We start from the raw sequence: 25997 nt of genomic DNA on the forward strand, positions 1-25997 counted from the left end.
CTACACTTGGTTCCAGTCTAGGGACCCTATAAACCAGCAGCCCAGGCCTGCTTCATCAGACTGTGTGCTGCTACCACCCTACCACAGCCTGTCAGTGGGCCTCTCCCACTACCGCTTGAAGTTTCACCCTTCTTTCAGGGCCATGACTCACAGGCTCTCCCCTGAAATCCTCCAATAAACCCCAAAACCCAAAGTATAAATTTAACCTAATGTCTGCCCTCCCCAGGTGTGACCTTTCATGCCTCTGAAGTTCCCCTTGCTCTGTTCCTCAGTTGAATGCCTCACAGGGCTCACTCCCTAGGAGTCCAGGATCTGCCCTTTTATCAGGGATCCTCATCACTGGAGCTTGCTCTACTTCCCATGGCTGCTCCATGTCTCTCCTGGCCTCTTGCCAGATTCTGCTACTCAAGAGAAGGTTCCCGGGGCTTCTTCTATGACCCTGCTACTCTCTCAAATGCTTGGAAAGGGACTGTAGCATCCTTTTCCTCTGTCCCTGCAGCCTCTTTTTAATCTGTGCTTCCTTTCATTATAGTCACTGCCCAGCTCCATCTTTAATTAGGCCAGGCTCACCCAACTGGGTTAATTGGCCACTCAGGCCACCGTAGCCCTTTCGGATCTAGTATAGAAACTATTACAGGCCCATGGTTATGTCAGAATAAAAGAGCCTCACCAACTCAAGCTAAATCAAAGGGGGTGCTTTATTCCAAACTAAAAACATCTGCACGCAGACTTGCACTGAAGTAACAAAAGGTGCTCATTGAAACCCTTATTATGGTGCAAGTGTGCATGTCTATAGACCAGTCCCTGTTTTGACGGCCTCACGCAGGTGCACTGACAGATCCCTGAGTCTGAACAGAGCTCAGTGGAACCTGTCTCTGTTGTATATGAATGCCTCACAATCATTCTAATGGGGAAGCATTATCCCCATTGTACAGAGGGACAGAAAGATTAAGTGACTTGCCCAGCATCACCCAGACAGTCTGTGGCAGAGCAGGGGGATTGACCCTGGGTTTCCAAAATATTCCTCAATGTCCTGAGGTTTCTTTTCATCTGACTGTCATCTGTGTAAGACAGATGGTTGCTGCTGGCTAATCTTCCGTACACTGAGAGCTGTATCTCCTCCACGCAATATTCCCCTCCTCACCTCCAATAAACAAGACCAGATGCTGTTTGCAAATCATTTCCTAGATTATAAGCATTTGGTTCTGTAATCTTTTGGCTAGTTTGATTTACTAAACTCAGTCCATAAAACTCTGAAAGCTAGAGCAGGATTTTATTCTTGGTAATGGAGGAAATAGTTGGCCAGAATATTTAGCATGACTTAGTTCAAGAGAATGATCTTTAAATTGAAGTTAACTTGCTGGAGCCTAAAGGTCCCTCGATTCAGACATACAGAGCCCTGCAAATCTGTGGATATCCATGGACCATGTTTACACATTGGAGTTTGGATGTGGATACAAATTTTGTATCTGTGCAGGCCTCGACAGACACAGTAAATGGACTGATGGCGTATCCCAGTAACTTTCCTGCGTCGTCCAAATGCTATGGTTTACAGAGATGTGCTTCCTTTGAGACTGACATACCCTGGCCTTAAAACTCCCAGAGTCCAAACACGAAAGGTCTGGAATAGGAACTCATACCCAGACCCTCTGCTCATTTGGAACTGGTTCCAAACGACATGGCTTCAGGCCCATTCTTCTTTCTAGGGGACATAAGGGGTGACCCTCTTAGGGTTGTGAGCACCCCCACATTCTCAGTGAAGTCAATAGGATTTGAAAGTGCCATATGCCAATTGTAAAGAATCCCAGAAAGAGTCACTTTCTTCTAACACTGATCAAGAGACTTTATTAGAATAAAGAAAATTGTGTCACCTTTAAAACCATTCTGCTTCTCTCTCTCTCTCCTCTCTCTCTCTCTCTCTGTCAGTGCTTCTGCCTAGAACCTTTCCCCAGACACCTCACCTGTGCTGTCTCCTGCTACAGATTTTAAGAAACAGCACACACCTCCTCTAAGATGGTGCTCAGCACCTTTCAGGATTGGACCCATACACAGCTATGGAGTAGAGATTATCATAAAGGGCATGTCCTTCCAAGACAGAGATTGTGGCTTGAATATATGAAACAGGGTAGATTAATCTGGAAAGCAGTGTGTATTTTCCTTAGAAATGGTTAGTCCAGAGTCACTTGTGCTGTGACATTTGCTACATGGAATTTCTTGAGAGCCAACCTGATGGTTTTCTTAAAAGCTACTTTGAAAAAAAACATCCACCTTTATTTATAAATTTCCTTCTCCAATGAGGGTAGAACAGGCTCTGGAACACTCTCCAACTTGACAAGGAGCCTGGGATAGAAGATGCTATACATAACAATAACAATGCAACTATAGTGCTTTTCTCTATCCTTAAACCTCAAAACACTTTAAAAAGTGTGGCTAAGCACTATCATCCTCTGAGATTAGGAAACTGAGGCACAGAGTAGTTAAATGAGTTGCCCAAGGTCAATGGCAGAGGTGGGTCTTCTGACCCCCTCCACCCCCCGTTCAGTGCCCCACCCATACTGCTTCCTGAATAGCACAGAAGTACAAAGCATTATTATTATTATAGGCAAGAGTTAGTGGCATCCTTCAGGGCTTTGCATTCAAGACCTTTATGGATTTTGGATTGTGTATATTAAAGTAGAGTTAGATGCAGGGGGATGAGCTATCTAATGCAGGGTTTTATACTGAGTTACCTTTGCTGCAGTCACCGAGCTGAGCTCTTGCTCTGCGAGTTTCTTAGACTTGTCCCATGTTCTGGGCTAATTAGTTAATGTCTGTGCAGCGCCTTGAAGATGTAAAAAGCATGGCATAAATACTAAATGTAATTATTAGCAAGTAAGTATTAATTATCCTTCTGGTTAGATTTTGTTAAGGACTCCAAATGCCTTCAGGCATGGGTGCCTCAATACATTCACACTTATTAATTAGTATTATTATGTAACCATTATACAGAAACATTAAATTGCTAATGGGGATGGGCCTGAATCAAAGCCCTGGCTCTCATCAGCTCCAAACTTTGGGGAAATTTCATGTGCATGTCAACTCCTAAATTGGGCGAAACCCTCCAGAACTTTGGGAACGTTCAGCTATGGAACTGGATCTGAATTTGTCATAAGACCTATGCCTAGTAGATAAATGTATATGCAGTTGATTTTTATGGGTTTATTTATTTGCATTTAATCTCTGTGAAACACATTGATGAAGAGTGCTGTTTAATTGCTAGGTATTATTATGCTAACAACAACAACAACTAATATTTACACAAATTAGGATAGTTAGACTTCTGCTTCCAAATGATTCCAGGTGCAAAGTTGTTGACACAAAATTGAAACCTGCTTTTAAAAACTGACTTTTACCTCTTACTTAGTCAACTCCTTTCAGCTCTTAGACTCTATAGTGACAGTTATTGTAGGAAGCCCTAAGATAGCTGGATACTAGCATAGCCTCACTTTCCCTTCCCTGTCTCCTTCCTCAATAGCTTCAGAATATGTGGCAACTTGCAATTTATGAGAAATGAACAATAACAGCCATGAATATTGTCAAGGCAACACACTGCAGAGCTGGGCCCTAATTCTCTTGTGTCTTGCACCAGGTTTTGTCATTTACTCCAGTGCAAAGTGGATGTAAAATACCACCAATTCCAATCTGTTAGCATTTTTAGCCCCTATGTTGGAGGTGTGTAAATCACTACACAAGATGCAGGGCAATAGAGAATAGGGCTCTTGGTCAGAAAATCTCAACAACAGCTGAAAATGGGCATTTTAAAGAGAGTTTCCACAATTTTTTGTTTTCTTCCCATTTTTCTCCAGCTCAGGACACATGAAATCCTGGCTCCGTTGAAGCCAATGGGGACATTGCCATTGATTTCAATGGGAATCAGGATTTTTCCCAAGGGAGAGAAACCACTGGTTACTGAGAAGCCCTTTGATACTTGATTGGATTGCATTTAGCTTCGGCAACACTTGTCTTCCTTGTCATGCTAGTAAAGCTCAATGGACTGAAACTGAAACTGAATACGGAGCAAGCTGTACCTGTGAACTCCAGTGGGGAGCTGTTGGACTGTGCACCCAGCGAGGAACCTTGATGAAAATGATTCTCTGGCACCAGCAGGAATGATCCTATGCTTTTATTTGAGCCGCCATGAGACTGATGATTCCCATGGTGCTGTGACCTTTGGCTGAGTCTTGGGGCTATTTTTGGAAACTTTCAGAATGTTCCAGGAGTGCCCTTCATCGCTGCACATGTGCAGAATCTTTGGCTTCGGCTTAGCTACAGCAGGCCTTTGTGTGCAACCAAAAAACGGAGAGCCAATTAAAAATCCTGGCTGTGAGACCTCTCTGGTCATCCAAGTGACTGTGCTCCCATGTACTGATCCTGAGGAGTATAGGAATTGCAACCAGGTGCAGGCCTGGAATAAAGTAAACTCATCTTCAGAATTTGTGTTTAATACATAATAACTAGAGAAGGACCTGAGCTGCAAAGCTGAGATCTGGCTCCAAAGTCTGGGTCAGAGGATTCTGATTCAGAGTTTCAGTTCAGTCCATTGTACAGATAAGGATCAGCTGAAAAATGCAGATCTGGATCAAAATCTGAACTGTTCCTAAATTCTGGGTTATTCAGATCTCAAACCTTGGTCACTCATCATTAATATTAACTGTTTCATGTCTGACTTCTTAACCAAATAACTGTACACCCAGCAAGTGTGATTTACCCATTGTTACCCAACATGTGCCCTGTCTTCACTAGATTTTGTTTGGCCCTGTAATTCCTAACAGGTGCAGCTCCACTGGCAGAAACTGTATTGTACTGGTCATGAGACACACACAGACTCAGGTACGTTTACCATTGTATCATCTAACCCTATTAGGTGAAACAATGGTAACAACAGCTGCACCCTCTCTACACTACAGATGCAACCGCTGGAGTGAATTCATCCCTGATGTAAATCCACTCAGTGGTAGACTTGGCTCTTTGTTTCTGTGCTGCATTGTGCACTGTTTGGGCCAGATCCTCAGCTGGTCCAATTACTTCAATGGCCCTACGCTGACTTACCCCAGCTGAGAATCTGGCCCCATATCTTCAGTTATTGTAATCTCCTGGTTCATACCGGTGAATACGTTGAGGGATCCGGTTAGCCCCAGAAAAGCTTGAGTATCTTAATTATTCCTCACATTAGTTGGAATCTCTGTGTGTAACATTGTTGCTGTTATTACAAAACCTGATGGGAACCCTTTAACTCTGCCTGGTTTAGGCACAAATATCTACTTGCTGAAACTAAGGGGGAATGATATGGCATCCTGGGGAAAACTTAAAATAATTACTGAGGGTTTTTGGATGCAGTAGCAGCTGCTGCTATCTGATCAAGCATCTGTGAGAGTCTGTTCTTAACATGATAGAAACCTTAAGGAAATTGTCCCTAGAAGATAGCCCATGTGGCACAGGGATAATACCTATTACCAGCAGGTCTGGTCAATGGTAGTAACTGCCTGAAGGCCTGATTCTCCTCTCAGGCCATGTGTACACTGTGAGTTATGACAGTGTAGATATGCTGCTGTAGTGTGGCTGCTTCCTATATTGACAGAAGGAGTTTTTCCATTGCTGTAGGTAATCCACCTCCCTGAGCAGCAGTAGTTAGGGCGACAGAAGCATTCTTCTGTCAGCCTAGCAGTGTCTATATTGGGGATTAGGTCTCTCAGGCGTGTGACTTTTTCACATCCCAGAGCAACCTAGCTATTTCAATCTAAATTTTAAGTGTACACCAGGCCGGATTTACACTATACCCCCTCCCCCCATGACAATCATCTGATTCTCCAGTAGAACTGGAATGAGTGAGAGGAGAGTCAGTCTTAAGTCATCACCTTAAAACATCCCCTAAAAGTTTTCTTCCAGTACAACTTTGTGCAGACTTTGGTTGCCGAGCAGGGTGACAGGTACCTTGAAAATACTTCGGTAGACACAGATAGACACATGTCACTATGGCTATGTCAGGACCAGATTTCCATCTGGGTTGCACAATGGCACGTGGGTAGCTGTGCAGATCGTGGGTAGCAGCTGCCCAGAGCGGGAGGGGAGTAGCCTTCGTGGGGCTGCTCTGTTCCATCCTCGCACAACTTGGTAGGACTGGATGGGGAATGGGGAGAGTCTGGGCTCTGCTCACACAATGCACTGGCTAGAGAAGCTAGGTTGGTTTGCTGGCAGAAGTAGATTCACCAGGTATTGTATCTGACAGGAAGTATGTCCCCTTGGCAGGGGGTAGCTCTGATTCTTCTTTGGGGGTCTTGGCAAAGGAAGTCTTAAATCTGTCCCTGTTCTGTGCGGGGGTAGAAGAGACTGGAATCATAGAATCATAGAAGATTAGGGTTGGAAGAGACCTCAGGAGGTCATCTAGTCCAACCCTGTGCTCAAAGTAGAACCAACCCCAACTAAATCATCCCAGTCTGTGCGTTATCAAGCCAGGCCTTAAAAACCTCTAAGGATGGAGATTCCACCACCTCCAGCAAAAGCTTTGCTAAAGTCAAGGTATATCACATCCACCGCTTTCCCCATATCCACAGAGCCAATTATCTCATCATAGAAGGCAATCAGGCTGGTCAGGCATGACTTGCCCTTGGTGAATCCATGTTGACTATTCCTGATCACCTTCCTCTCCTCCAAGTGCTTCAAAATAGATTCCTTGAGGACCTGCTCCATGATTTTTCCAGGGACGGAGGGGAGGCTGACCGGTCTGTAGTTCCCCGGATTCTCCTTCTTCCCTTTTTTAAACATGGGCACTATATTTGAATTTTTCCAATTGTCTGGGACCTCCCCCGACTGCCACGAGTTTTCAAAGATAATGGACAATGGCTCTGCAATCACATCAACCAACTCCCTTAGCACCCTCGGATGCATTGCATCCGGCCCCATGGAATCCAGTGTTGCTAATCCAAAGGTTCAAAAAGCATAAACCTGGACTCCCCTCAAATAATGAAATTGGTTTTAAAAATCAAGAGATATTTTAAAAAGAAATTATACATGCTGGGTTCTTTTTATTTGCCCTTTGGATTTTGAGACTTTCGGGTGCACTTGGGTCATTTTTTATAACTTTTCTCTGCAACCATAAGAGTTCAAAACATACTTTTAAAAAAACTGAAAGCTGAGATTCCCATGCAGTCCCACAACTCCAGGAGCCGGGGCTTTAAGTAAAACACCAAATATCCTGAGACTTGTGATAAAATTGTGTGAACTGGCAAAACTGGGAATATTCGTTGCAATGCATGGCTGTACAGGCAACCTAACAGAAGCCTGAATTGCAGGTGTTTCTTTGCTTAGCTTTATGAATCAAGAAGAGGTGCCGATCTGAGCACTTCTGACAATCACCTAAAATATACTACTCCCCAAAGAAACAGACAGTATCTCCATATCCTAGAATAACAGCCAAATAGCCAGCAACATAGCCATAAACCAAATCCCCCTACAGATCACCCCAACAGTACCTACTTCTTCAGCAGCACTTCTAAAATGATGAGCATTCTGCCATGCCTTGAACATTGAGAGATACATGCTATTGCAGACCACAGTGGGGAATATGTCCCAAAGAAAAGGGGCGTGACAAAGAATGCTCTCTGGTGGAAGCCCGTTCACAATTATACTGAGTGGAGGACCCAATTGTGTCCCTGCTAATCTGTTGTGGCAGTATGGCACAGTGAGAAAGGTGCTGCTGCAGGTAGGAAGGTCTGAAGACATTAGAGCTTTCTAGTTCAATATCAATGGCTTACCCTCTGCCCCAAAATGTGTAGGCAAGCAGTGCAGATCTTGGCGCACCAGTTGCCTATGCTCCCAGCAAAAAATTCTGCATCCTTAACAGCCTGCTGTTTTCTGCAATAACTTTAATTTCCAAATGGATTTTCACCTCAATGCCTCCTTCTGTGATGGGAGTGCTCTCTCTCTCTCTCTCTCTCTCTCTCTCTGGAAATAGGTCATTAATAGATAAGGTCCTAATAGATGGTGCTCAAGAATCTGTAACATATTTTGTGGCTAGGAACTATCAAGAGAGTTTTAAAAAGTATACATAATACATTTTGGGATCTTTTTATTTGCCTTCCATTGTCAGAGCATTTAGGGTACAGGTTTTCAAGCTTTTCTCTGCCACCACAAGGGCTGGAACCTTAATTTTTATTTTTAAATGAAAGCTGAAATTCCAAGGTAGTAACGAAACTCCAACAGTGGGAGCTCCAGCTCGAAGAGAAATAGCACATGTAGAGAGACTTGCGAGAAGATTTCATGAATTGGTAACACTGCTGTTCACATTCAGACCCCTCTTAAACACCTGCTTCTCCGAAGCTCCTTACCGTGAACCAAGCTTATTTGTGTGTATGTCTATTGACTTGTTTGGTGCAACAGGTGATCTTGGACAGAGAGCCAGACAACAGGCAACATATATATTATTGTCATTCCCCTTTCTCCTTGCTTCTGAATATGTGTCTGTGCGTAGATTGTGACCCTCTCTGAACATCATCTTTCTCCAGCATTTGGAAATCACCTGGCAAATATTGGATGCTGCCCTGATTACATAATAAATAATTTATTATAGAGTGTGCTGGTCCTAATATGAGAACTTAGGTTTCCTTGTACATTTGAATATGGGTCATGAAGGAGAGGGTCTATAAAAACATAACCTAAGAGCTGATGAAGGCCGAGATGAACTCTGCCTGCTGCTATAGGAAATGTCCTCCTGAGGAAGTGGGGCATCATGTGCCTGCCAAAGCCTTCGGCTGCCGCGGCACACCACAAGAGGGGAAAATGCACAAACGGGTTCTCTGTGTGGATTGAAAGAAAAGAGGCATCTATGGATAGTTCTGCAGCCAGCTCCAGAGTGGCTGGAGCAGGGAGGGATACATGACTGCTCCCCATGCCAACAAGGCTGAAGGGAGAGGGTCAGCCCGAGGGAAGGTGTTACCACTGCTGTCCTCTATCTTGATTTCTGCTGGGGGGGAAAAGGGGGTGCTTTAGTTTATGTCTGTGGCTCTACAGAAGGCCTGTTGGCAGAGGCTGCTAAGGGGGGTGGTGAAGCAGCATGTCTTATGCTACCTTGATCATACTACCTCCCTCCCCAGTACTGACTGGTTCTTGGACAGCACTAGCCCCCGGAGTGTAAGAGAGAAACTGCTATGACATCCTCTCCTCCTGGAGGTTTTCTCGCCAGGGATGCTGCACTAAGGTTTGCACTAGCATTTTGGCTGCTGGAGCAAACCGGAGTTAATACTCCTGTTGGGCCAGATCCTCACCTCCCACTTCAACAGAGCTTCACTAATTTATACCAGCTGAAGGTCTGGTCTGTGAATAACAAATGCTCTTGGGGTGAAATTCACATTTGTGCAGAGAGCATGCACAAGGACCACCTAGATCTTACTTATAGGCCAGATCCTCAGCTGGTGTAAAATGACATGGATGCTGATGTGCATGAGCTGAGGATCTGGCCCAAGATGGGACTTAACTCAACCACAGGCTTTGTGCTGGTCCTCTGTCCCAGGGTGAATTTCACACACTGCCTGTTTGCTCTAGCGCTAACAGCCTTAGTGGAATTTTCAGACACATTCAGCATTGGCGTAATCCTGCTCCCATTGAAGCCGGGGTAAAATTCTTATTGATTTCAGTTGGAGCAGAATTAGGCAACTTCTGAGCGATTATCCAAATGATTTCTCTTTCCTTATTTCTAAGAAAGGCTGGTCCAAAAAATTACCAGCAATTTTTTAACAGAAAATTGGATTTTTTATTAGACAGAAATTTTTGTGGAAAGTATTGGCTTTCTTAGAACATTTTCAATATTTTTGTCAGAAAAATGAACAATTTCAGCCAAAATTTTTGGTTGCTGAAAACTAATTTTGTTGTTGTTCTCTTTTCAGTTTTTTTGATAGAAATTCCTCATTTTCTGCTCAGCTCCATATTCAAGGTTTCTTTTCTTCCTTCAGGCCGCCTGTACTTTCACCGCAGTCTGAAGCTGATGTTTCATTTGGAAAATGAGCTAAACTCCTCTTTGGTTTCCTTTTGTTTTGACACTTAGGACTGTGCAGATTTATAGACTTTCCTGTGTCCTAAGTTCATTTTCTTCTTTTATTTACCTTTCGCTGCAGCGTGTTCCAAGTGAGATCTCATTCTGCCTCCGAGCTGAGCTGACTTGCCAAGGGAGCTGATCCATAAATCTTTCCTTCCTTCTTCTTTCTTTCCAAAACAGAATTAGCTGACTTTGCCCAGGAGGAGAAACTGTTCTGCCATTGCCGGCAGTCAAACAGTGCAATTAATTAGTGCTTTCCCTTTTCTCCCCTAGTTTTATTTGTCTGTGTCAAAGGTATGCAGCATAGATCGCACAGAGCCCAGACGTGCAGGGGAGAAGGAGAAAAAAAGATTTGTCTGAAGTATTTAATTTTCATGAAACTTTTGAAATGTGATCCAGTGGGGGTTGTGGTGGGATATATTTGTCATGTCCAGTGGTCATAAGGAGTTTAATCAAAACCTTCCAACAGATGATTGGAGCTGACTTCAGGTTGGTCTGATGAAAAGCAAGTGTTTTCAGTTCCTGTTAGCACATCTGGGCTCAGAAACGGCTCAGGGGAACCTGATTCTCCATTGGCTTGCACCTTGTGTTCACATCTGTGGGAAGTGGATGTAACACGCTGCCATAGGGATCTGAGTTATGCCTGAGAAATGAGCCTGCTTTGACTGGTAAAAATTCTTATTCTGGATTAAATTCTTTTGGGGAAATGGGATGATTTTCCTGCTGTTTTCTTGGTGTTCATGATGGAAAAACAATCCTTTGGAATTCTGAGTCTTTGTGTATTTTGTTATGAATATTTTTCATGCCTCTAACTAGGAACCAGGACTCCTGGGTTCTATTCCTGGTCCTGCCGTGGAGGTAGTATGTGGCCTTGAGCAAGTCAGTTAACGTCACTCTGGCTCATTCATTCACCAGTAAAGTGGACATAGTAATAGTCATTCATCTCATAGGGGCACTGTGAGGCTTGACTGATTTCTTTGAAAAACACTTGGAGATATTCAGACTAAAAGTGGCTATAGAAATTCAAAGTATTATTATTATTATATGACAGCCCGTGGACAAATCAGCCTTAACATCTGGTCACTTCAGGGACAGATACAACCGGACAGTCCAACTGTTGCTGGTGTTGGGTACAGTGATATGGGGAAGTCAATAGTCTGTATCCAACTGAAACTGTTCAGTAAGACAGAGCTACTGATTGAAAAAACAGCTGTCTCAGCTTCTTTACGTTTGAGACCGAGCAAGTCAAGACAGCACTGAGCAGACGGAGCCATTTGCCAATATTTAATTTGTTGGTGATTAAGAAATTGCTTCATTTCCACAATTACTGTGTCTATCTAGAGAAGGATCCAAACACTTTTGAACTCTGGGATGTTCAGAATCTATATTTGGATCCAAACTTAGGGGAGTCTGAAATCCAGAACTGTTTGGATTTGAATTGTTCGACTGGCATCTAGGTACCATAGTGACTGAAACCTTATCAATGATATATCTAGATAGAACAGGAAGGGCTTTGCATCCAAACACCCCCAACCTCTGAGGCACCTAGATTCAGATCAGTTTGTACCCTAGCTTTTTACTTCATGATCTAGAGCCTAGATTCTTCAGTGTTCAATGCTCTATAAATTTACCTAGCACATGGAGCCTCCCCAACACCTCACTTACACCTGTATGGCTGGGATTTTGGGAGTTGGGTGCCTTACTCCCTTAGGCGCCTTTGAAAGTCTCAACCATGTCACTCTGAGTGGCTACAATGCCGCTATTCCTGATTTAAACCAGTGAAAGAGGAGACCGAGGCTCATAGACTTTGGCCTACTTTTGTAACTGTCACCTTCCCTCAGACAGTGTCAGTAGTCTCAGATCCCAAGTATCTTTCTGAGCACTCTCCTTGCTGTATCTCTGAACCATCCTGCATGGCAAATTCTCCTTATTCCTTCATAACTAGGGAGGAGAAATCTAAGAAACCTTGTCAGGTACTGGAGTGAAGATGAGGCATCTCCACCGAAATGTGGGGCTGGAAGGGACTGCAAGATGTCATCTAGCCCATCCCCCATGCCAAGACAGGACAGAGTATACCTAGAAAGAAGCTTACATATGAAGCTGTCATTGGGGCAGAGACCATCTTTTTGTGCTATGTTTGTAAAGCGCCTAGCACAATGGGTTCCTGGCCTATGAATAGGACCCCTAGATGCTATGGAAATACACATAAAAATGATTATTTACTATTATTATTCATAATGGCCAATTAAAGAGATGTTGCTACAATTGTTTGGCCCAACATTTGACCTACAGTTTTTTTTATATTCCTAAATAATAAATGAATAGAAAATAGTCAGAGCCAATAGCTATAACAAGCTGTTTACTGCCTAGCACTCATAAGCAGCCTGACAATAGCAAATCCTTATTTGTGACCCAGCACTCATGGGTAACAGACCAGATTTTCCAAAGTAAGGAAGTGCTCCTATATAGAGACCAAAATAAATTGGTCTCTATATAGGAGCTCTTTTGAAAATCTGGCTAGAGGTGTCACAACAGGATCTGCATAATAAAGATACACGTATAGGCCAGTGATCATGGTACAAGGAAGGAGATTCCCTTTTCCCCTTTACATATTCCTCTTACATACGTAGCTTTCAGCAGTCTAAAGAACAATCCCCGAAGTCTGAGTTTTTCCTAGCTCTGGGAGCTGTTCTAGCTCTCCCACTGTGCAGTCCCATGTGCCACCCCTAACCCAAAGAGGAAAGTAAATATCACTGATTGCTCTGCTATAAAATATCCTTTGCTAAGCTCCCTAAAGGCCAGTCCCTTGTAAAAATGCTTCCCTCTCAAGGTTTCAATCAGCTGGAGCCTTTCATACGTTTCTGAGTTTGGGTGATTTATTGTTCTTTAACAATCTTGCGGTTTCTTCCCTGCTACACTGGAAACATGCAGAGGTGTAAGGGAGAAAGTATCAATTAGATATCTGGCTGTGGCCAAAAGCCACCTGTGTGCAAGAACAGGAATGGCATTTCGGGCTCTGAGAAAAGGTTTGGAGTGTGAGTCCTGCAGCAGCACAGGGAGGTCTTGGGCTCTCTACCAGCGTTGGGAAATTGTTAACCAAGACCTCCTGATATTGGAGTAGGTCACAGAGTGGGCCATATCCATTCCTGTATTGGCACAAGGGATGGTGCTTGCCCTCTCCGTATTCTGGGCCTGCTGGGGCCTGGTAGGGGCCTTATTATAGCCCAGCTGCTATGGCCCCCATGGATCATAGCAGCAGACAAGGCATAGGACTGCCACCCAGCCACTCTGCCAACATGTCTTTGATGCCAGGCAGGGCAGGGGTAGAGCTGGCCCCATGGTTCCTGCAGAGGGTCTCCTGCATTTGGGGTATTCTCCTAGCGGGGGGCCTTGCAGCTTGTTTGCCCTGGTGTAGCTGGCACAAAGGGGGCAAGCTCATCGCCATTCATAAACCACAGTGGCAGAGAAAGAAATGGTAGTGGCCAACTGGCAAGATGGTTCCAATGCAGTGGGCGAGGTTCTGCTCTCAGTTACTCCCAAAGCCAGCTGGTGCCAATGAGGCTGCGGAAGTAACAGTGAAGGCAGAATTCAAGACACCAGGCACTGTAAAGTGAAGGGCTGAGTTCTACCGAAACTTACCCTCTTTGTACAGCCATTGGTGGGCAAATCAGGGCAGAATTTGGTCCAGCAAGCTGGTGGATTTGTAAATCACCATTGTCATGAGGTGCCAAAGGATCCATAAAAACAAAACATCGCTGTTTTGTTTCCCCTATGACACCAGTTAATGGTGGTTGGTAAATTCTTGCCTCATCTTCTCTTGGATTTCAGGTTTTGTTTTTGTTTCAAATTGAATAAAGTTTTGATGCAGAGGGAAAAATAGTGGTAGAGATCACAGCAATTAGCTGGGTTTTGTAGATCGCTGCAGCTACTGGAGAGGTTTGGATAGCACTGCAATCATTTTGTCAGATATGACTAAATTCAGCCATCATTCTTAGAACTGCCCTTTTTAAAGACTTCACCATGATTATGTAATTTCTGATTATCGAGCTGCTAAGTGCTGGCTTATTCTTTGGCTTGCTCGCCGTGGTGAGCGTGACTGATTATGTCTGACACCCCTGTCCTCTAGCTCAGAGGACAATAATAGAATCTAATCCTGGTTGCATGAGCAGTGAGATTCTGAAAGGATAATTTTTCCAGAAAGAGAGAAACTCACAGGCTTTTAACAGCATTTGTAACGTGATTGCTCATTCTCTGAGCCTGATGGTCAAGTCCTTACTCTCAATGGTGAAAAGTTGCTCATTGAAGTAGTCCCAATGAGGTCCACAGAACTGCTTGTGTAAACAGGTGCCCATCAGTAGGTGTCAGAGGTTCACAGTCTGGCCCAATGATGGTACTCAGACCTGGCCTTTCTAGAGCACCATTTGTCTAACGCTCTCAAAGCACTTTACAAACATTAATGCATTAAACCTTAACTCCCTAGGTAAATCTTAACTCTGAGGTAAGGATTATTATTCCAGTGTTACAGATGGGGAAACTGAGGCACAGATAAGTGATGTGACTTGCCCAAGATCACACAGCAAGTCAGCTGTAAAGCAGTGAATAGAATCCAAGAGTCCTGACCCTACATTTCTTGTTCCTGTCGCACCACAATGAAACATACACTCCCCACAAATTGGTCCAGTTTCACTGCACAAAGGTGTCAGATGCCTGATTTACAGGGCTTAGGAACTGGGGATGCTGCTGAAGTAGACTCACGCCTGGGTTGGGAAGCCTGGATCGGAATCAGAACTTCCACTAGAGCTTGGGCATGTTTGGATTTGGTGTTCCAGAATGGCCCCCTAGCCACAAAGATTGGTCCTTGAGCTAGAGCTGAACTTCTGCCTAGTTCTCAGGGTTAGTGCAGCCCTGAGGGTCCAGTCTGGGCCCATTTCTAGGGATTCATTCAGTGTCAACAGAGAAGGAGAGTTCCACTGGTTAAATGACTGACAGGCATAAAGTTTGGTTTGATTTCGTCTCTCAGTCAAACTAGATGGTAAAGTGAACCACCTCTACTGCATATATCACTCAGGACTAGAACTGAGCAAACAATTGTTTTTTTCAGTTTGATGGCTGAACCTAACAATCCAAAAAAATCATAATTTTGGGTTGACCAAAAACCATATTTTGTTTGTTTTTGGTTAAGTTTAGTTTTTGGATTTTTTTAAACCCTTTTATTTAAATAGATCTAATTACATTTAGAAATTAAATCTTGTTTTGAAATGAAAAATCAAAATGTTTCATTTTTGAAAGTGTCTAAATGAAACATTTCAGACGTAAAAAAAAACAAACCCTTGTTGTTTTGGCCAAAACTATTTGCCCAGTTTCATCTGAATTTGCAAATAGTTTTGGGGGCTAATAAACTCATCTGGAATTACACAGCTCTACTTATGACTGAATTGATTAGTTATTAGTTGTATTACAGTAGCACCTAGAGAAGGTAACTAGGCAAACAAACAGTAGAAAATACTCCTTGCCTCAAGAATCTTACTATGTGAATAGATAAGACAGACAAAGCTGGGGGAGGGGGAGGCGCAAGACGGGGGAAAGGAAATAGAAGCCCAAAGAGGGGAAGTGACTTGCTAAAAAAGGTCACACAGCAGGTTAGCAGCAGAACCAGGAGTGAAAACCAGGTCTCCTGACTCCCAGTCCAGGCACTATCCACTGGACAGTACTGTCACTGAACTGTACTTCCCTTCTGTGCTTCCTCCCTCCTAGGGTCCCCATCTCTGAGGGCATATCCTCTCATCTCTGTCATCACCCGGCAGCCCTCTGTGGTCCCTCACCTCGGCCCTGCAGCTCCCAGTTCCCGAGCGTTGTCACCCCACTCCTCCTTGGGAGCCACCAGCGCGGAGACACAAGCCAGTGAAACCCATGCCAGCAGTGAGTCGGAAGGGGAGCAGCTCACCCCGCGGTTGAAAAAGCCTCGCCGAAGCCGGACCATCTTCACGGAACTCCAGCTGATGGGGCTAGAGAAGAAATTCCAAAAGCAGAAGTATCTGTCCACACCAGACAGGTCAGAGGAACGGGATGGGGGTGTGACTGGAGGTGACTGGGAGGTGAGGATTACACTGGTGTTCAGACTGGAGCCTGAGTTCTAGGAATGGGGGTAGGCTTCAGAACCGGAGCCTGAATGTCTACACAGCTGTTTTTCGTGCTGTAGTGTAAGCCTGAGTCTGTAAACTTGGGCTCTGAGACATGCTGCTGCGGGATCCTGCTTGCTATATAGGCGTTCCCTGTGAGACCTAGCCATCTACAGAGGATTCACAATACATGACTCTCAGAAAACCAGAGGAAAGGTAGGTAAAACTCTGAGCTCACAGAGGAGAATATAGGGCCCAGTGCAGCCTTGAGCACTATGAGTGAATTCATAGAATCACAGAACTGGAAGGGACCCCGAGAGGTCATCTAATCTAGTCCCCTGCACTCATGGAAGAACTAAGTATTATCTAGACCACTCCTGACAGGTGTTTGTCCAAGCTTCTCTTAAAAATCTCCAATGATGGAGATCCTCCCTAGGCAATTTATTCCAGTGCTTAACCACCCTGACAGTTAGGAAGTTTTTCCTAATGTCCAACCTAAACCTCCTTTGCTGCAATTTAAGCCCATTGCTTCTTGTCCTATCCTCAGAGTTTAAGACAAACAATTCTTCTCCCTCCCACAACAACCTTTTATGTACTTGAAAACTGTTGTCATATCCCTCCTCAGTCTTTTCTTTTCCAGACTAAACAAACCCATTTTTTTCAATTTTCCTTCATAGGTCATGTTTTCTAGACCTTTAATCATTTTTGTTGTTCTTCTCTGGACTTTTTCCAATTTGTCCACATCTTTCCTGAAATGTGACACCCAGAACTGGACACAATATTCCAGTTGAGGCATAATCATCGGGGAGTAGAGTAGAAGAATTACTTTTCGTGCCTTGTTTACAACACTCCTGCTAATACATCCCAGAATGATGTTTGCTTTTTTTGCAACAGCGTTACATTGTTGACTCATATTAAGTTTGTGGTCCACTATGACCCCTCCAGATCCCTTTCCGTAGTACTTCTTCCTAGGCAGTCATTTCCCATTTTGTATGTGTGCAACTGATTGTTCCTTCCTAAATGAAGTACTTTGCATTTGTCCTTATTGAATTTCATCCTATTTACTTCAGACCATTTCTCCAGTCTGTCCAGATCATTTTGAATTTTAATCCTATCCTCCAAAGCACTTGCAACCCCTCCCAACTTGGTATCATCCACAAACTTTATAAGTGTACTCTCTATGCCATTATCTAAATAATTGATGAAGATATTGAACAGAACCGGACCCAGAACTGATCCCTGTGGGACGCCAGCTGTTATGCCCTTCCAGCATGACTGTGAACCACTAATAACTACTCTCTGGGAACGGTTTCCCAACCAGTTTTGCACCCACCTTATAGTAGCTCCATCTAGGTTGCATTTCCCTAGTTTGTTTATGAACAAATCCCCAGACATCTGGGCTGAACTGTCAGCAGTGATGTAAATGGTCGTGTAAGTCACACATTGGGGGCCTGATTCTCCAGGGGCTAGCACTGGGTGCTGTCATTGACCCCAGTGCAAAGTGCATGTGTGACTCCCATAAAGAAACATGATCTCCATTTACTCACTGCTTCATCAGGTACCTTTAACATTGTCTTTACATACTAAAGACTGTCTCCGAACTACAGTTGGTTATCCAAGGCAAGGGGACAGCAGGCATGCTGGAAACTATATCTGGCTCCTCCCTAGTTTACTTCTGTTCATTTCAAATGCATCAGGGCACAGTCATGCATGGCAGGGGCTGGTTGGAGGGCACTTTGGCCATGCATAGCAAGGGCTTTCTGCACTGAGGGTAGAGTCTCTCCCATGGCATTGCCTATCACTACTACTTTAAAAAGACACAGGACCAAAATGTTTCTTAAAGTGGAAAACGCAGAGGTAGCAGAAGAGCTGCTCAGCCGTTGCAGTGCTGAGGGCTCTCCAGTTGAACTGTGATGTCTTCGGGACCGAGAAAGATGACTCTGCCATTGGTGGAGGACTTGGGCAGAAGACTGGGTTCAATTTCAAGGCTAACTTTTCCCAGGATCAAAGGTGACCTGAATAGAATGAATGAATGGAAACCACATACCACGAGTATTGTATAAAGAGAGGGCTCAATACATGTTCATAGCAGCATGCATCTACGCAGAGAGATACATGCAAGAAACAGAGAGCAAAGCTTTTTCCCTTGCTACACCCTTTGAAAGGGTGCAGCATGTTTTCCCTCTCCCATGCTGGCTCAGTTCCACTGACTAGTGCACGTATGGGTGTGGGTGTGTAGGCAGAAACCTGCCCATCACCCAGCCCCTCTAGAGAAGCTATTTCCACTATGAGCACTAGACTGGAGAGTCTTTGCCCTTGGGGAACATAGAGGACTGTGACTATGACTAGTCCATAAATAAGAGGTGCAATGGGGAGCTGGGTTTGTTGTGCAACAGCCTCACTGCAGCTGCCAGTAGGGATGGTCACAATCTCTCCCTGAGTGTCTCTCGACCAAGATTGTTTATGTTTCTATTTAGAGCTGGTTGAGATTTTTATACCTTACAATTTTTCCTTTGGAAAATATGGTTTTGGTGAAACTGAAATTTTCCATGGGGAAATTTTAATTAAATGTTACGATTTCTGACTGGAAAATGTAACCCCCAGATATTCATTTTGAAATCAGGGTATTTGTTTTCCAAAAACTAAAACAAAAATGACATAAGAATGACTATACTGGGTCAGACCAAAGGTCCATCTATCCTGTCTTCCAACAGTGGCCAAAGCCAGGTGCCTCAGAGAGACTGAAGAGAACATGTAATCATCAAGTGATCCATGCCCTGTTGCCCATTCCCATCTTCTGGCAAACAGGCTAGGGACATCATCCCTGCCCTTCCTGGGCTAATAGCCATTGAAGGGACCTATCCTCCATGAACTTAATTAGTTCTTTTTTGAACCCTGTTATAGTTTTGGCCTTCACAACATCCTCTGGCAAAGAGTTCTACAGGTTGACTGTGCGCTATGTGAAGAAATACTTCCTTTTGTTTTGTTTTAAACCTGCTGCCTATTAATTTCATTTGGTGACCTCTAAAATGATGACATTTTAAGTCGAATGAAAATGTTTGTTTCATTTTGAATCAATGTATGTCTAAATGACATTTTTGTTTTCACTTAAAATGTAGTTTCACTTCAGGTTTGAGAAATAAAACATTTCAGCTGTTCATGTTCAGTGTTTGGATTGGGGGAGTTTTACGCATTTCTCTCTCTTTTTTTAAAAAAAGGGGGCAAAGATTAGAAAAGCATGTGAAAATGAGGAAAAATCCACTTTTCACACTTTTAACTGTTTCCCAAAATTTTCATGTACTTTCTCACTATTTTCCAGTGTGTTTTCAGTTGGAAAAAAGTGTGACATTTGTTTTCATTCCCATTTCACATACTTTTTACTCCACTCTCCAGTTTTCCTAGTGGAAAAAAGGTAGAAAAAGTAACAAAAGGGGGGGGGGCAGAGGGAGAGGGGGAAAGAGAGAAAGAGAGAGAAAAAGTCCTGAAAATCCAGAAACCAAAATAGAAAATTGAAAAATTTCAGCTTCCAAAAAATGAAGCAAAATGACATTTGAATGAAACAAAAATTTTCATTTTGTTTTGCCACTGGGAAATGAAATGAAAAATTTCATTTCAAAACATCATTTCACAATTAAACTAAGTGAAGATTTTTATTTCATTTCTTTAGAAAATTCCCACAGAAACCCAAAATATTTTGATTTGAAAAATGTTGAAGGGCAGAAGTGTCTGGGTTTCCCAATCAGCTCTAGTTATACTGAATTAGGCTTGTTTGACTGCTGTTTGTCTGGAACCCTCACAAAGGAGATCTGAGACTACCCTTTGAGGCAGTGTGGCTCTGTGAAGTGTTTTCCAGTGGACACCTCATTGGCATGGAAGCCAGGAGACTTGAATTCTGTTTCAGGCTCTGTTTCTAACCTGTTGTATGGTAATCTTGGACAAATTGGCACACCGCTCTGTGCCTCAGTTTCCCTTTTTTGTAACTACTGACCTATCTCATGTAAGGCGTTCTGAGGCTTAGTGTATTACTATTTACAAAGTGATTTGAGATTCATATATCATGTCAGCCTAGCTTTTCGGGTTTATTCTGTGCCAAATGCATTACACGTGCTAAAAAAGAAAGGTAGGGGTTTTTTTTGTTTGTTTTAAAGAACTTGAGTCACCCATGTGTCGGGATGCATGGGGAGAAAATTGTGGGTTTAAATTACAGGAGAAAATGTTGCCAACTCAGATTAGTTTTGCAAACCTAAAGAAAGTGTTTGAGAGGTTCATAAAATCTAAAACCTCACGTCACCAACCCCAAACTACTTCTGAGGCCTAAGGTTGGAAGGATTAGATTTTTATCAGTAAACATCGGTGAATGTTGTTTTCACTGTGCACACACAAACTGACTAAAGTTTTCCCCCCCATAGATAATAAACTAAATTTACAGATAGGCAACGTAAGCAAAATGCTGCTTGAGAACTTTGTATGGTTTGATTTCAGGACATTTACTTTGTATAATTTGACATGATCTTGACATTTATAAAACTTTAACTTTTTGAATCTCAACGTCTACTGTCATTGAACTATTATGGTGTGACTTCTCCCACGTTTGCCTGACCCTCCCCTACTTTCCTGCAACTGTGAAAATTTAAATTGATTAGCAATACAAAAAGCTTACAAATAAATGATATCTGTCAAAACTATAAAAAAATACATATTTAATTCTGCCAAGCCTGCCTCTAACCTATATGCTTATTTTTTTCATCTGATGAATGATGTCATCAATGCACAGGTCACACTGGGCCAGATTTTCAAACACTTAGCACCCACAATCAGGGACAGGTTTTCAAATGAGTGCAACTCCTGACTAAGCACCTAAATGGGGTCAAATTTTAAGCAGCTCCCATAGTGACTCCTTCGCCATGCTTTTTTTGAAAGAGCTCGGTACCCAGCATGCTGGGCTCTTTTGATATCTGGCCCATTTGGCATGATTCTGTATCCCCTAAGGCTCAGGTGTTGTGCTGACTGGCTCAGCACTGCCTCATGTGACTAGTTGAGTGATCCCATCAATCAAGCAGTCTTGGCTGCTGAATTAATTAGAGGCATGAAAGTTTTTTGGCTTTGTACATGACCGAGGCTGATGAGCAATCTCTGCTCCCCTAGCTCTTCCTTTCTCTCTCTTTATTTGTTTCTTTGGTTTCCTAGGCAATGCCAGTTATGCTAATGCACACGGAGAGAGGTTGTAAAGGTTACAGGTAATAGGTGTGACAAGACACAGGCCTCCTGGCAGGAGTTCGTCAAGCAAACATATTTCCCATGGGAGCTTATGAGCTGGGAACGCAGTGGCAAGAGCATGGATTGAGATTTACACTCACTCTTGTGTCTTTTGCCAGGAGGCTTCATTGAGGAGCATGGGGAGCTACTTAATTGGATGGCTAATTAGAAGCAAAGGAGTGCAGATGGGGTAATGTCTGCAACCTGTGGGCTTGATTCTGTTCTCCCAAACTCATCCACATAGCTCCTTTGACTTCAATACCCCAGCTATTTAGTACAGTGAGTGGTGTGAAGAGCCGGAAAATCAGCCCCTTTAACTGCAAAGGAGATCCAAAGTGGGAAAAGCATGTGTGAGTTTGTTTGTTAGGGTGTCTGAATATAGGCATGTATGACTGCCCCTACTATATATCCACTTGGATCACAACTTATGTTATGAAAAACTTAGCTTTGGAAACACGCTTTCCAAAGCTGTTTCAGGGACATACAATGTGTTGTTTCAGGGACTACAAAAAGGTCCACAGAAAGTTTACAGGACCTAAAACGCGTTTATATGCAACTCTATGTTTGTACCTGAACCCATCTGAGTTTTGCATGCCTTCACATTGTTGAAGAACATTTGCCCAGCTCTACTTAGAATTTCTGAATCACACAAGGTCAAATTCATCGCAAATGCAGCTCCACTGCACCACTAGGTCTAGATTCACTCTCACTTAAGTGATGGCAAATAAAGGAATTTCATCAGGGATGAATTTGGTCCAGGATCTCCAGATCTCAGGCTTTGTAAAGAAATAAATAGATTAATAGTTATAAAGAAACCTCTATAGATTTGGAGGTTTGGCCCGGATAAATTAGGATAAGCATCTGTGCTGCCTACTGTAGGTTCCCGGAAGGTCCAACACACACAAATTTATTTATAGGCATTTCTAGAGCTCTCATCACTGTAATATCAGCAAATTAATAAATTCAGACACACAACACTTGAGGTTGGAAAGCATCCTTATCTCCAGTCTATAGATAGGGAAAGTGAAACACAATAAAGACACGGCCACAATTTTCAAAGGTGGCCTCTGATTTTGGGTGTCAATTCTTGGGTGCTGTCTTGAGACACCTAAGGCCTGATTTTCAGAGGTGCTGAATATCAGGGTCAAGTTGTCTCCAGCTGGACAACCGAACTTTTGTCTTCATTCACTTGCCCAACAAAACACATAGGAAAAGATGGAAACAGACTAGCTATCCTATCTCCCTGTTCTGCGCCATAACTACAAGACCATTCTTGCTTCCTCCATAAGACCATATTTCATTGGATCCTAAATTTGGATCATGACTGTTTACACTGATTTTTAATTCTCCTCTGAACTGGAGAGAGAAGACAAGTTAGGTGAAACCAATAGCTATCTTTTAATGGAATTTACTTCCCTGTATATGAGCCCTCCCATTGGCTCTCTGCAGGATACAATCAGGGATTCGCTACTGTAGTGCATCTGGACTCTACATTTCCTTTGTCAAGTCTCTTTATCTCTTGTCTTCTAGGCTGGACCTTGCCCAATCCCTGGGGCTGACTCAGCTCCAGGTGAAGACTTGGTACCAGAACCGCAGGATGAAGTGGAAGAAAATGGTAAGAGATCAATAGGTTCCCTGCAAGGCCTCCAATCTAACGTCAGAGAGACGGATCCTGAGCTGGAGTAAATATGTGCATACTTTCGGATGTCTTTGGCATAAATTCTGCCAATGAAGCTATGCTGATTTACACCAGCTGAGGATCTGGTCCAGAATTTTAATGTTCAGTTTGTTACTGATAACTGGTTGCCCGAAAGGCTCACATGGCTGAATGTACGTTGCGTGAGACTGGCCATGGACAGCAATGTGGATTCAAAGCAAAGGGATGAAAGGAGGAGGAACAGAAATTTCTCCCTTTTCATTTTTTGGCAACCCTGGGATCTTTATTGCTAGTGGGAGCTGGGGACACAAAGAGACTTAAATTCAATGAAGCTAAGTCCAGCTCTGATAGGTGATGTCCCTGCTTCTAACTTTTAAAGCTGTCTTTAACTCTGACTCTGCCTCCATCTCTTCCTGTACACCTGCTCCTGCTCCCTACGGTCCGCCCACATTTCTCTCCTGACCTTTCCCTTCATCTCCTTCATGTACTCCAAACTTCAAGCCTTTTTACATGCAGTTTCTCAATTAGTGTACACCAAGCCTCCTCCCTGTCCTTCAAAAACATCTAGAATGCCCACTTGTCCAAAACATCACTCCAGCTACAATAATGACAACACTCTGTGTCTGTCCTGTATTGTATTAGAGGAGAGGAAGAGCAGTGAGTTCCTATTAATTCCATTCTGGTTCTGTCACTGACTCACTGCATGATCTTAGGCAAGTTGCCTCCTCTTTTGCCCCCGTTTCCCTGTGTGCAAAATGGAGATAATAGAGCTGACAGAGCTATTTTGCTGATTTATCCTGGTAGGAAGACCAGATGGATCTCATTAGTTCCAAAGCAGGAGTAAAAAGGATTGAGTCTCTAAGAGACAAGGGAAAGCTGACAGGAGGAGAAAAACTCACTTTGGAAACTCAGGCTGAGGTTTGATTGTTCTTCCTTAAGCTAAGAATGAAAAGAAAATCTCAGTAAGGGAGCTGAATCTTGGACAAGCCTGTGTGTGTGCTGTGTTGAGAGTTGGGTCCCCCCCCCAGCCCAATGAAAATGAGTAAATGGACCCTATGTAAAGTCTGAGACATTAGTGTCTGCTGGATTTGTGCTTGCCTCCATTTAAATTAATTAAGCCCCATTAAGTCCCACAAGGTCTACACATCACTTAAGTTCCACTTGAGTCCAGAGTAGGAGGTAAGGGTGTCTAAACCGTGGGCCAGGTCTTTGAACAGGGATAGATTTCATTCTAATATTAAAAATACCATCAGGAACTTGGATGGAAGACACTAGTGCAGTTCAGAATGGTCCAAACACTTATTACCTTTGTTCCAGGTACTGAAAGGTGGGCAGGAAGCTCCGACAAAGCCTAAAGGCCGCCCGAAGAAAAACTCCATCCCCAGCTCAGAAGAAATTGAGGCAGAGGAAAAGATGAACAGCCAAGTTCAGAGGCAGATATTGGAGACGTCTCAGGCCCCAGAAGAGCCTGAATTGACAGAGGAGAAGCCTGAAGTCTCCTTGGAGACGGGAAAGTCTCCAGAGCACACATTGGAGTCCTCCCCGGAGGAGACAACGCCCTTGAGTTAAAAGAGGAAAAACAGAAGAAAAAAAAACAGAAAAAGGAAAGAGAAAAAAACAAATTAAAAAAAAACAACCAAAAAGACATTGTGTATAAGTCAGGAGCTTGTGCACTTTGTGTCACTGGGAATCAACCAGCATGGGCTACTGTGGAACAAAGAAACCCAGTGCGTATGGGGACAGTCTTTCCCTTCCCAACAGCATGTGTAAGTCCTCCCTGCAGATAACAAGGGGGCCTGAGTACTGTAGAGATATCTTCCAGAAGAAACTGTGTGTCTAGAAACCTGAAATAGCCTGGAGAATCAGGAAAAGCCCAAGGCTCCTTTCATGCCACGGGAGGTGGCTGTGTAGTGATATGACCGTCTTGGAGGGTTCGGTGTGTTCACTTGACCTTATCTTTGCCTTTTAAGGTAGAAATGGACAGAGTACTCAATCTGGCCTCAAGGCAATGACTGCCAGGAAAAAGGGAACTTTTACAGCACAATTTCTCATTTAACCAGCACTTATTTCTGTTAGCCATGGGCCCAAGTGAAACAGTTTTTTGGAGGATTCACAGACCAAGGGTTTTGGTTCCTCCCATTATAAAGATAGGTGCAAGATTCAGACCCAGGTCAAGGTTCAGATTTCAGATCTTCCTTGGAGGTTTGAGGTGATCAGATGTGAGATATAGAGCAATTTTTATAAAGATAATGGCCATTGGGTAAAATCTAGATTGAGATCACGGTTTGGCTTTCAAGCTGCTCCAGAACTGGGATGTTTGCTTTGGGCCCATTTCTAATTATTGTATGGTTTGTATTTTTTTCCCCCAAGAAGCATTTAAACGTTTTCAGGGTTAGGGGAGAGCAATGGAGTTAAGAAGTGGCTGAAGAAAGTTCGCATTTGTTTTTAAGATCTGTGTGCCAAGAATAGATATGCATCACGTTTCCTAAAGTCTTGTTGAGGGTGCATTTTGCCCGAAGGCTGCAAGAGATGTATTAAAATAACTTTTATTTTTTAATTAAAAATGAAATATATAAATAAGACTCTGTGTCATTTCTCTTCCAAATCCTAGACAGAGGATTTCTTCTGTGCGTCACATTAGCACGAGCAGCATCAGCACGGCTATGCTGTGTGAGTATGTACACACTGGTTTGTATTCGGCCTGGCTAAGCTGTGCTGATGCTGTTGCCACCTGTGCCATGGTGCCTATGCTACTATATATACTTACACTAGCTCTCAGTGAGCTAGAGTGCATGTGTACACGAGCTGGGAATCACACCCCCAGCTTGTAGTGGAGATACAGCCTTAGTGTTGAGGGCCCATCTACGTTAGAACAGCCTCTCTGGGTGGCCCAATACAG

At 43.4% G+C, this 25997-nt stretch overlaps 1 protein-coding gene across 1 annotated transcript in view; it reads left to right on the forward strand.

The window, feature by feature from the left end:
• The window catches only part of BARX2 (BARX homeobox 2), a 51948-nt gene extending 26333 nt beyond the window's left edge, over nucleotides 1-25615 (forward strand). The window contains exons 2-4 of the mRNA XM_050921752.1: nucleotides 15821-16118; nucleotides 22972-23056; nucleotides 24416-25615. Coding sequence (XP_050777709.1) covers nucleotides 15821-16118; nucleotides 22972-23056; nucleotides 24416-24667 — 635 coding nt within the window. The 3' untranslated portion in view covers nucleotides 24668-25615. The remainder of the gene's footprint in view (nucleotides 1-15820; nucleotides 16119-22971; nucleotides 23057-24415) is intronic.
• The last annotated feature ends 382 nt before the right edge of the window (nucleotides 25616-25997 follow it).

The sequence above is a fragment of the Gopherus flavomarginatus genome, chromosome 13 (assembly GCF_025201925.1).
Source record: "Gopherus flavomarginatus isolate rGopFla2 chromosome 13, rGopFla2.mat.asm, whole genome shotgun sequence".
NCBI classification, from domain to species: domain Eukaryota; kingdom Metazoa; phylum Chordata; order Testudines; family Testudinidae; genus Gopherus; species Gopherus flavomarginatus.